The sequence below is a fragment of the Alligator mississippiensis genome, chromosome 9 (genome assembly GCF_030867095.1).
Source record: "Alligator mississippiensis isolate rAllMis1 chromosome 9, rAllMis1, whole genome shotgun sequence".
NCBI lineage: Eukaryota > Metazoa > Chordata > Crocodylia > Alligatoridae > Alligator > Alligator mississippiensis.
In genome coordinates, this window is record NC_081832.1 from 17,849,818 (window position 1) to 17,862,034 (window position 12,217).

The 12,217-nt window shown below is 40.9% G+C and overlaps 1 protein-coding gene across 3 annotated transcripts in view; it reads right to left on the reverse strand.

The window, feature by feature from the left end:
• Positions 1 to 12,217, reverse strand: part of TOP1 (DNA topoisomerase I) — a 94,178-nt gene that overhangs the window by 20,864 nt on the left and 61,097 nt on the right. For all 3 annotated transcript variants that reach the window (XM_014609689.3, XM_014609690.3, XM_006275843.4), the window contains 4 exons: positions 9,356 to 9,451; positions 8,175 to 8,250; positions 7,240 to 7,340; positions 2,519 to 2,634 (listed from right to left, as the gene is read on the reverse strand). In XM_014609689.3, coding sequence (XP_014465175.1) covers positions 2,519 to 2,634; positions 7,240 to 7,340; positions 8,175 to 8,250; positions 9,356 to 9,451 — 389 coding nt within the window. The remainder of the gene's footprint in view (positions 1 to 2,518; positions 2,635 to 7,239; positions 7,341 to 8,174; positions 8,251 to 9,355; positions 9,452 to 12,217) is intronic.

Genomic DNA, 12,217 nt, shown 5'->3' on the forward strand with positions numbered 1-12,217 from the left:
AACACTAAAAACTAAGAGGACTGCTGCTAGTTTACTTGTCACAGAAAACATTGTGACAGTTTACTTGCATAGAAAAGGACCCCATGTAATGGGGTTTTCACTCCTGTTACTAGCGAAAGACTACAGGGAAGAGCCACAGGGATAGGTCACTTCAACGTGAGGACTTTTCAAACTAGAGAGGATGAAGACAGGAGATGCAGCTGAGGGCAAGCTACAGACCTACCTTTCCTGGAGACTATTCCCTGGTAAGGAAGACCACCTGACTGTGTGGGATTTGGGGACCAGAGATGGAGAAAGACCTGAAGCCATGAAAGCAGACCCCAGCCACTGGGGGGGAGGGCGAGAGAGAAAGAGACAGACACTTGGCAGTGGTGCCAGGTCTGAATGCCCGAGGGGGAGACACCCCACAAACTGGCTAGCAGTGCCCTGGGATGCATGGGGAATGGACCTACAGATGTGTGGATCACCGCAGCGCTAAGCTGCGTGTTTTTTTTTCCCCGTTGTATCTTTTGGGCCAAGGGAGCCAAAGATTTGTGTTTGGGACTCTGTTTGGTGGCCCAGAGGGCAGGACAGTTAGTAGAAAAAAACCCAAATTCTCTGTTGTTAACAACCAGTGGAATGGACATGGCTATAAGGGGCTACACGTGGAAGCCGTGCAACAGGGAACCAAGATGAGGGAGCTATAATTGACCCTCGGCACTTTGTGGGTGCTTGTTCTAAGGCCCAAGTCCTGCCAGGGCAAGCAGAGACCAAAAGCCCACTGATCTAGCTCAAAGGTTGATTAGCCTGCAGAGCCAGGGGTGCTGGATTCAAGACCCAGAAGGGACACAATAATTAAGATAACTGGGCAGCACAGGGTGGGATCTTGCAGTCATCAAGGCTGACACCCTGGAAGCCTGGACTCAACCACGGACAGGGACAACACAGATAAGGATGAAGCAGTGAAGCCTGGCTTTAAATCCACCCCACCCCTTCTGGGATGAAGTAACCTCTTCAAATTATTTAACATTGAGACATGGCAGGTAAGTGACAGAGGAGGAGTGTGGAGCCAAAAGGGAATGGAAACTTGAGGGTCACTTGCCAGTGGCAGTCTGTAACACCCTCAAACAGATTGCAGAAGGAAAAAGTGTCTGGGCTGAAAAACAGATGATTTAAAAAAAAAAAAAAGTGATCAGGCAGTCTTGTTTTAGGGTTAATACTATTAAGAGTGCTCAAAAGCTACCTAAAGGTTGGGGGTAACCCCACTTACTCTGTACCACCAACTTTGGAAACACAGCTGGGGAAACCAGATCTGCTTGAACTGCATTTTCACACCTTAATTTTCCTTCTCTCAAAGGCTTGGGAAAGTTTCCAATAATGGAAGTGCATCTTCAAAGACCATGGAAGATGTCCAGAGCTCTGGACATGTTACTTGGCTTATAAAGCAAAGAGCAACTAGTAAGCTGCTTTGGCTTTAAAAGCTAATTTACAGATTCTGGTGCTGCAAGTGACTGGGAGCTCTAACAATAGCTCAGGCAATAATTACAGACATCTTATCAGATGGAAGCAGGCATTCTGTTGTAAAAGAAGGACTAGGAAAGGGAGAGATGCCTCTATTCAGTCTGGTAGCCTAGCAGCTGGCAGACCAAGTGTGGAAGGATTATTTAAGTCTACAAGCAATACTGGGGTAATCTCTAAATTGGACAATGCCTTGTGCACAGAGAAGATGATGTTGAGTGGCTCTCTTAATAGCTGGCTTGTGAATTAGATACCTCATTTTTGAAGACTTCAGTGCAACTTGGACATGCAAATAAATGTGTTATTAATTAACAGAAGAATCCTGCAGTTATTTAAAAATTTAAAGCCCACACTATTGCCAGGGAACAGCCCAATCTCTGAAGGGAACAGCTTCTGAAGCAGTTCCAGGAACAGATGTCCCTTCAGTCAAAAATTCAATTTTCATCCACTCAAAAGCCTCTGCCTTCCACTTAATCCAATCCCTAGTTAATTTGGTCCTCCATTTAATATGATCAAACCTGCTGGAACCCAATCACTTGTATTAAAATAATGTTGGCCTTTTATTCTGATCACTTCAAGCAGGTGTTATTGTAAAATTTAATAATGGGCTATAGAAAATTGCAATTTAATTAATAACAAAGAGAGAGAGAGAGAGAGAGAGACCAACACTGGGAATAAACAGAATGCCTGAGGAAGACCAGTGACGATGATGCATAGCTACAATCACAGGCTGCACTGGTTAGATATTGTCCTTGCCAGTGCAAAACATTGTCAGGTGCATCTGAGTTGTGATGTGTATCAAAAGGAGAGTAAGTGCACCCGTTTAATTCATTCTAAACCAAAGAATCCTGTAGACTTTTCATTGTTTGTTCCTCTAACATTGTTCCGTTTGTTCCTCTAACGGAATCTGCTTTAGAAGCAAATCATTAAGTCAGATCACCACTTCATTCTTCCCTTCCTTAAAAGAACCCCCAATCCAAAATGCCACTTTCTTTTCCCAATGGGACCCCTAGTGACCCACCATCATAGTAAAACTTGACGTTTTCAGGCAGAGGTTCATATGGAGGAGCAAACACAGGACCTTTGTGCTCTAGGAATTTCCATTTAATGCCCTCAGGATAGCGCTCTTCCTCCCACCTTTAAAAGAGGAGACAGACATTAGTTGATACCAACTCATCACCCTGTAGCCATCGATCCATTAACTACTTAGATATGATGTTGCATAAAACATGAAGCAATCACTGCACTTAACTTCAGAATTTGGAGAAAGCAGTATGAACAAACTTTGAACAGCAAATATACTGTTCTCTTTTTCAGCATGGTAGTCTCTACATGCAAATTAACATTCTGGATCAAAGTTGTCTTGCTATCTTGCCAAAGAATTATCAGTTGGTTGAAGCATCTTGACATCCACCTTGCTGGGGTCATCTGACCCCAGCACTCTTTCCTGCTCAAGTGCAGGGGGGCTGGACTCAATGTTTTTGTAAGGTCCCTTCCAGCCTCTAACATCTATGCATCTATGAAGCAGAGATGATGTTAACCTGCCATATATCTTCACCAAAAGGTTTTGAATGCATGTTTGAAAAACCCCGGTTCTTGGCCAAAGGAAAGCACAGGTTGCCAGACTGGTGCAGGCTTCTTTACTACAAAAAGGTAGTTAAATAAAGCCCCAAATTACCACCGAGTCTGGGACCTCTCCTTAGCACAAACAAATAGTGGCAAATGTGACCCTTTCTGATGTGGAAAGGTGTCCTATTAAAGGCAGAGAGATGGTCAACCTCATCATCAGTTGCTGATTCCTGCCACTCACTGGGTCTGGCAGTACCATAGCTCCTGAAATAACAGTTTCACTTCTGACCTAAGGAAACCCAGGTGTCTGGAAAGAGAAGTAAGTGCTAATGATTCTGCTGATAGCACAACCTTTTTTTCTGCAAAAAATAAAAAAGGCAATCTGAGGCAAGGCAAAGAAAGGATAAGGACAGAGGTGCCCTAAAGCACTCTGTGCTCAAGTACTCAAGTATGTGACAGTGGCTTGCAGTCAGTAATTAAGTATCACAATATTGGCCAAGTAGGTATAAATACCCTCATCTTGCAAATTAACCAACTGAGGCAGAGAGGATGGGAGATTCTTCTAAATTAGACAGCTGAGTCAATGATCAAGCTAGAAAAATAAAACCTAAGAAATTCCCAAATTCTGAGCCCCAATCTTATGCTCAATCCACCACATCACATTTCTGCAGGCATTTGCTCCAGTCCTCCATTATGATGGCAATAAAGTCATTGTTACGTGCCATCCACACAGGATCTCCTGCTGAGAAAACAGTCTACTGCACCTTCGTATTTAAGCTGTGGGAGGGAGGGGCACCATTATCCTGTCACAATGTTCAATCTCTTAATTACCCAGCCAATTTGTTGAACAGAAAAAAGCCAGGTTTCCCCATGCTCCTCCTGATTCCCACAGTCCCAGCCTCCTACTCATTTCACACTGAGGAGTGTCTCCAGCTGGGTGAAGACGTACATGTACTGGGAGCAACACAGGAAATGTTGTGCACAAATAAATGCTGGTTACTGCAGTTCTAATTAGATAACAGGATCACTGTACAAAAGGTAGGCATTATATGGAGGGGCTGCTGCTCCTTGAAGGAGCCTAAAATTGTATGCACAGAGGCTCTGCTGAAAAGCAGTTGCAGTCAGAGTAGAGAGCAGCATTCATTTGAGATGCAGTTAACAGCTACTGGTCAGACAACACCGCCTTTGCCCAGAAAACCTAAGGGCTAATCTTTACTTCGGGCAATGCAGGGAAATCCAAACAAAACAGGTAGAGCCTGAGGTGTTAAGATCTCAGCATAAGGGAATGCAATGCACTAAGTTGACCATAGGGAGGTATGACCCTGTATTGCAAGGAGATACAGGTATTTCTAGCCTGAAGTGTTAGCCATTCAGAAATTCCTTCAGAAATTCAGAAACTGGGTAAACACTTTTCACTCAAAGAACAGTAGGAAAAGTTGTTTTTTTGAGAATGCCAAGCACTGTTTTTTGAGACTGCCATGCTTACTGGTTCCCAAAGTTGTCCTCTTCAAGATCAGGTACAAATGGCAACCTGACCAATTCAGATCTCTCAAGCAGAAAAATCTCTCAGATAATCAGAGCCATCTCAGTAATAAAGAATTCCAGAGCAGTTTACAGAAGCAATGTTTTTTATCCATACAAGGAGGACACACTCAAGAGACTGAGATGGGTCATGGGGTATTTTAGCTCAGATATACAAACCCAACTACAATGCAAACTGTGAGTAGATCCCCTATTGCACAAGTGCTGGATTGTGCAACACAAACATCTTTGATGTCTCCCACATATGACCCTTGAAAAAGGAGCTACACAAGATAAAAGGCAATGGCAATGCCTAGGAATATCTAGTATACCATCATAGCAAGGACTAAAATGCTCAAAGCATCCAGTGCTGGAGGAAGCAGCACAAAGAATTCAGACTTTCAGAAAACTGACTAGGATGGAACACAAAATGCCCCGAGGAGATGAGAGTTCTCCAACATGGAGACGAAACCCAGCCCAGAAAAGACGCACTATAAAAAGCTGCAGAGGGACTCGGGGAACATCAGCAGAAGGACATTCTTACCAACTGCCAGGTTTTGCAAAACTGCTGAATGAAACTGCATTTGAAAGCATGTCAGCACAATCTGCAGAGCTCTGGCAGAGAATACCTGGAATTCAGCTGCCAGAACAGGCAAGGGGAGAATTCTATGGTCTTTCAAGTAGGAAGCTGGCTAGGATAAAAAGGGAGTCGTGACGACAAAACATAAGGATACAGAGACCAATAAGGAAGCTTTGTTTAAGACAAAGCCAAAGAGTCTTGTTAGCCCAAGAGAACTTCTGCGGTTTACCAATTGTGGATCCCAGTGAAGCATTTAAAAAAACAAAACCAACCAACCAAAAAAAACCCGAGTTGAAAAAGTCAGAGCATCAAAAAGATCAAGAAACCAAGAGGATATGCACAGAAAAGGACCAGGAAATTTACAGAGGGGCTAAAGAGGTCAATTTAATGAACCAAATAAGGGAACAGGTGGGCTACTTGCAGACATTTAAAAAAAAAAGACACCCCACTTTACCAGAAGAGGCAGCGCATTACTATGAGCTGGCTTTGCAGCATCTATATAGATCGGGTGCTTCAGAGGAGTTTTTTGGTGCTTTTAGCTAAAGTTGATTAAAACAAAAAAAAGCCCCACTAAAGTATACAATCTATTCAGATGTTAGGCAAGCCAGATCCACCTAACACAATGCCTCTTTTGCGCTTGCACTGGGTTCAGCATGGGAGCATGTGGAGTTTCAAGTAAAGCACCTTTTGGCAGGGGGAGCGAGGGGGGTTAACAGCTGTAAGTAGCCATGGTGGCTGAATCTAAAGTCATAACAACTAAAGGAAAATATTTGAAGGCTGACAATAGAATCATGGAGGAGAATTATTTTTAGGGTGATCCAAGGAGCTACCATCAGATGCGGCAAGGTAAAAAAAAAAAAAAAACGAAAACAAAACCCGCAAACAATTTTCTAAAAGCTTTCCCCAATAATACCATCCACTACAACAGATGAATGATCTCCCAAGAGATAAAGAGGTACCAGAAGTCTGGCAAATATGTTATAAGTGCTGAGATCACAGGAAACAAGACAAATATTTGCATTTGAAGCTCAGGTGGAAAGTGATGATGGTCAGTCCCCCTCAAATACATGAGCATTCACTGCCCTACAAGTATTCTAGGCATGACAGTGGATTACATTAGAGGTACCCATAAAAAAGCAGCAGTTAAAAAGATCGATTTGAGTCATCACTGACTTGATAAATTCATAACGGGTAGGCAAATACAGGTGCAATTCAAGTCATGGATAGTTTCCTTCTCCTCCACTCACCAAACTGAAGGGTCCTCATTTATTTGTAATCTGTATTTAAAAAATGCCAATGTCAGTGAAAGCTGAACTTCAGTCACACAAGTACGTTAATTTTAGATTCTGTACAGCAAAGAAAATGCTTCTCATTCAATTGTATTTTCAGATTGGACAGATTAAGCTTTAAAATGCTTTTAAAAATGTCTCAAGAAAGAATCTGTCACTTGATCAGTTTTCATTCACGAGTTCTTTTAGCAAAATCCTTTTGGAAAGGCACAACGTTACACAGCTGAGTTCAGACCGTAATAAAAGCAGGTGAAACTTGCTTATGTTGCATCCCTCTATATAGATAAGAGTGCCACTAGAATCAAGCTTACTAATAAAAAGCTGTGGTGATGACACTTTGTGTAATATACCACAACATGAAAGAACCCACACCAAAAAATACATCCCAAGTTTATGAACTTTCATATTTGTAAGGGAAGAACATTTGGGGAGTCCAAAGGCTGAGAACTCCAGTGCGCGATCACAATCTGTAGCCTGTTTTACAGGAGGGTAAGAATCTACTTTAGTTTCTGGATCTCTCATTACATAAGCAGGAAGGAAAGGAGCTCGTTTTAAAAAGGTGTCCAGGAAAAGCAATATGATTAAGGAAGTTAAAATTCCTAATTTGTTTTAATTTAAAGAATGAATGTTCCTAATGAGGAAGCTCAACCAGCTAGTGAAAAGGCAAACCTTGATGAATCAGCAGAGAAACAGGGTCACTTTGCATACTTAATCTCTAGTCAGAACAGGAAGTAGTAGATGGAAAGCCAAATAGCAGAGGTTAACTGATCAGCAAGGTGTTACCATTTCCATTTCTGTTCCTCTTCTTTCTTTTGTTTCTTTCTCTTGTTGTCTCCTTCAGGAGCTTTCTTATCTTTGCTCTTGGCTTTCTTGGCTTTAATGTCCTGCAATGGAATGGGGGAAAGATAGTCTGATTACTATAAAAAGCTACCATATACTGCTCAGCAAATGTTAAAACAAAACTAACAATCCCCACCCTTTCTTAGCTCTACACTAAATACTTTTCCTGGGACATTGTTTGAGCAAAATGCCCAAACACAGATACATTTACACTGGCAGAAAGTTGATTTTGCCTGGATGTTGTATGGTATATATGTTATATTAAAAAAGGCATTTGCAAAGCTTTGGAAAACTAAGTACACCAGCTAGGATTCCTGCAAAGATCATTTCAAACCATACCTTTGTGAGCAGATGTAAAATCTGGAGCTCCACTCCCACCCAACAAATAGCCCAACAAAAACTGAATTCTGTTGTCATCTTAGAATTCCCTTTGTCAATTCCCTTTCCAAATAAGGCATGCCTCAAGCTCCACCTATAACGGCTTTTATAACGGCATTCTGCAGCTGCAATTATGCTCCATTCTCATTGTTACACTGCTATACCAGGTACTAAATAAATACTCTGCATCTGAACTGTATCACATCTGTGCAATTACCAGATGTTGCTAATAAAGCTCTGACATCCACTGAGAAAGGTCTAACAACAGGAGGAGTATGAGCTGCCTAGATCAGATGGGAGACTTTTGTTAAGATGCCTCCAGGAAGAAAAACTTTCTTAAATGATCAATTTTAAAACGAGTGTTTATTTCCTTGAAATAAATTGGTGCCTTCTTGGACACACGAGCTAGCTCACTCATGTAATTCAAAGATATTGTGAGAACCTCATCCTTGAACCCAGGAATTGCAACCTTCCTCTCCCACCTATCACCCACAGTTTACCTCCTCCTCCTCTTGTTTCCTCTTCTTCGATTTCTTGATGTCTTCTGTTTTGATTTTCTTGGGTTTGTACTCAACACTGGAGAAGAGAGACAAGTTGACAAAAAAAGATAAGTCCCTTGGTTTAAAAATCATATCTACACATGGATCTGCAGAAGCTCATAATTGCTTCTGCCACCACATCTGTGTCCATTCTCCCCATCCTCCCAAACTTAGAGGGATTCACTGAATAGGGTGTTTTTTGCTGGAGGAGATTGCTCTGCCATCACTGTCCAGTCATAGCCCTTAAAATGAACTTTGGGGATCAGCCTTCTGAACTTCAGTGTGTCCAAGTGCAAGAATCTTTCTGGTAAGAAAGAATACACATGCATTACTAGTTCTGCACTCAGAATAATTCCAAGGTTGAAATACTTTACAAAAGAACTGGGGAAGGGGAGTGCCTTTCTTCTTTCTTTGTGACTATCTGAGATCTGGATATTGGCTCGTGTATTTCAATTAATTCAACAACGTCACTATCCAGTGTTAGCACATAATAATCTTTTTATCACGGGACACTAGACTGGGAGGTTACTGAAATGCATCAGGCAGAACACAATGTGTGATCATACAGAAGAAAACTATTAATGTTATTCCCATCTCTGTCTTCTGGAAACAAAGTACCACCACACACGCACAAGAACAGACTTAAAAGGCTAAAGACTAAATCATCGGCATAACTTGCAACATATTTAGGCCATTTTAAAGGGGAATTCATCCAAGCATCTCGGGCAAAAAATTGGGCTGAGTCTGCATTTTTTCCTCAGGCAGTCATTTCATCACCCAGGAGAAAATTACTGCAGCCACTTAGCTAGCATTAATGCCCCACTCAATCAGATTTATGTTTTCCGTTCTTAAGTCTTGTCCCTTTTCTCTGCCTATCTTCTGATTTTATATTCACTGGTCCTGTAATGCTTAACACCACCTTCTGCTTCTTGCAGGATGCACAGAAGGGTGCATACTACAGCAAAACACACCCTAAAACACTCTACATTTATAGAATTTCACTTTTACTTTCTAATAAAGAAACTGGTCCCAGTTCCCTAGTCTTCCATCTTCCCTGCTCCTTCTGAAATACCCATGACTTCCCCCCACACTTCTCCAAATCCTTCTCTTCACCACAAAGGCAACATATCAAAGTTGCTTACTCATCATCCTCTCGAGGTCTCTTTAAAGGTTTGAAGTCCTCTTTGGGAGAAGTGTAAAAGCCATCATCATCCTGTTCTTCTTTAATACGTGGTGGACTAAGGGAAGAACAGAGAAGAATCGCTTTAACTACAAAACACCGACTGAGAAATTTTGAGACCAGAACCAGTTCACTTTATTAAAGTAAATTATAAAAGAGATCATGCCTGCTGGGTCTGCAGCACAGGGTTGTCACTCTCCCCCATACCTATAAACAATGTTAAGCAGATACATTCTGTAGGCAGTGAGTACTTGCATTTCCCCAATACAATAAAATATAAATATAACAAACATAAATATAATGACACTGCTACAGCATAAGGAGCACTATTTTATCAGTAAGCATGTTAAATGCTTATTCACTTTTGAGAACAAATCCAGATATCAACATTTGCAAATGTATTTTTAAAGGCAAAATATGGAAATCTAAGCATTTTTTAATATTGATCAAATTCCAATATCCTATTTGAGTTTTTATTTTAAGACACCTTGGAAAAAAATTAAGTAAGAAGAATAGTTTTTCAACTGAAAACTGATTTCCAAACTATTCCCTGCAGTCTTTGCAAATGTAATGGCTTATGCATGAGAACTAGAGAGGAAACCAATGATCAACAACAAAAGCTAAAACTTAATTAGTCTGTTTTGACTGTCCAAACTGGAGGAAATGCATTAACTAACCTTTGCAAACAGACACTATTAATATTAAATTGGGCTTAACATTTCCACTTATAATATTCCAAGGTCCTAGCAAAAGAAATTATTTTTAAATATGATTTTAAAGAGAACATCCCTTTAATGAACTTACTATTTTTAAATGTCAACCTTGTGCTTCTAACAAAAGGACTTCACTTTTCCTTATAAAACAAACATGTTGCAGAATGCTTTAGGAATTGTATTTTGAAGCATTTAGCTGCAATTTGACTCAGGTGAAAGACACTCAAGAGTGACAATCTGGGTTTTCCTATTCATCAATTATTTCCTATTTTCTATAATTCTGTGATGCTCCATCAAAGATTTTGGTATCAAATTAGCTCAGTTTCCAAGTCAACACTCAGATTTTGTGATTGGGTGGAGTGGGAGAAGAGAAAATCAAGCAGCATTCTGCTTTGTACATCACCATCAGCAAGAGACATTCTAGAATCTTATTTTAGCTGGCAATTGTGTTGATGAAGCAGAACAAGGCAGTTTGCTCTTTCACAGCTGTATAGCCTCTGCAGTGCTGGCAGATGCAACTCAAGACATAGGGAACCAATATATGCTGTTAGAAGGAGCCATTTTTATAGCACTGCTTGCTACTTAAGACGACCTGAGCCATAAGCTTTCAGACATTTCCAATAGGGGTGGGAGAGGAAGGGGGGCAGTATTAATTTGCCCTGGATAACTTACTCCCTTCTGGAGGCAGAAATCTGTCATCTGTCTTATCTAGGCAACGTTAAATGTTGGAACATCTCCAACCATTTTGCAACAATAGGAAATGAAGTGTCTAATATTTTAAAAGACAGGAATTGCATGACTGGAATAAACCTTGACCTGCTTTGTTCCTGAGAATACACATCCATCTCCCCGAGGCATATCTCAAATTATGATGTTTCCCCTGCATCTCAAGTCTTCTTTTGAGGACTTTAGATATTTCTGGAAGGACATATACCTCTGTCAAACTTGATAATGGAACATTTCAGTGAAAGAAAGTGGTATGGGGACATAAAATGACTTCCCTCTTTAGCCTGTTTTGGGTTCTCTACAGCATGAGGCTGGGGAAAATCTTGGCAAATTGGCATGGGGACATAATGACTTACTATTTACACCAAGTGCTGCATTAGGAATCTGACAGGGTTAATATAAGCTCCAGGTTTTAACGCCATAATATCTAGCATTCACCACTGTTTGTAATCATCCCACTTTCTACATTTCTAATACAGCAATTCCTAAAGATGCCTAGAGAGGGCGCCTCTTTCCTCTGCCTTGAATTAAATGCAGCATTTGCATTTTCAAATAAAGCTTCTTGAGAAAATGAAACTGAAAGACCCATGCACTGAGCAGGCACATTTAAAATAACTTTTGCACAACTTCAATCAGAGAAGATAGGCAGGCTCCTTCTCTTGACCTCACTGAACTGCCCCAATTCCACTATACCAAAAAGCATGATTGGGAAGAAAAATAATTCTTGATGGCAGCATAAAGATAGGCAAAAATGTCTTCAGCTGTAGATAAATTGCTTCCAAAGCACATCTATTTAAATATACAGCAGGTGGCCAGACATCCCTCCCAGGGAAATGCATGTGAAGCCATTAGCAAGGCACTGGATCAAACTCAGCAACTCAAAGCTACTAAGAACAGGTAGCACACAAACAGAAGGGAAATCCTCGTTTGTCAAATATTAAGAAAGTATGTTAATTTTTTTTTTTAAAGATAATGAATCAATAGAGGGGGAAAAACCCAACTATGTAGCATCTGGTACAGTATTTATGAAGTCCAGGTAGTTCTCTAAGGATTAGGAATTCAACAGAGTAGAATAAGAGAAAGATATTCTCTGAAGATTTTGTTCAGCTTTAAACAACTGTCCCTTCTATCTGTTATTCCCTTACAAAGGAGAGTATGAAGCTGCAGTCCTCTGATGTCTCCCTCTCTCTCAGATAAGCAAGTAACCAGAGATATAGCATTCTCAAGTGCAACCAAAGGAAACCAACTCCATGATGGGAGTCAAATATTTCATAGATTTCATAGACATTAGGGCTGGAAGGGACCTCGGAAGATCATCGAGTCCAGCCCCCGCCCAAAGGGCAGGACGTCAGCTGGGGTCATAGGATCCCAGCAAGATAAGCATC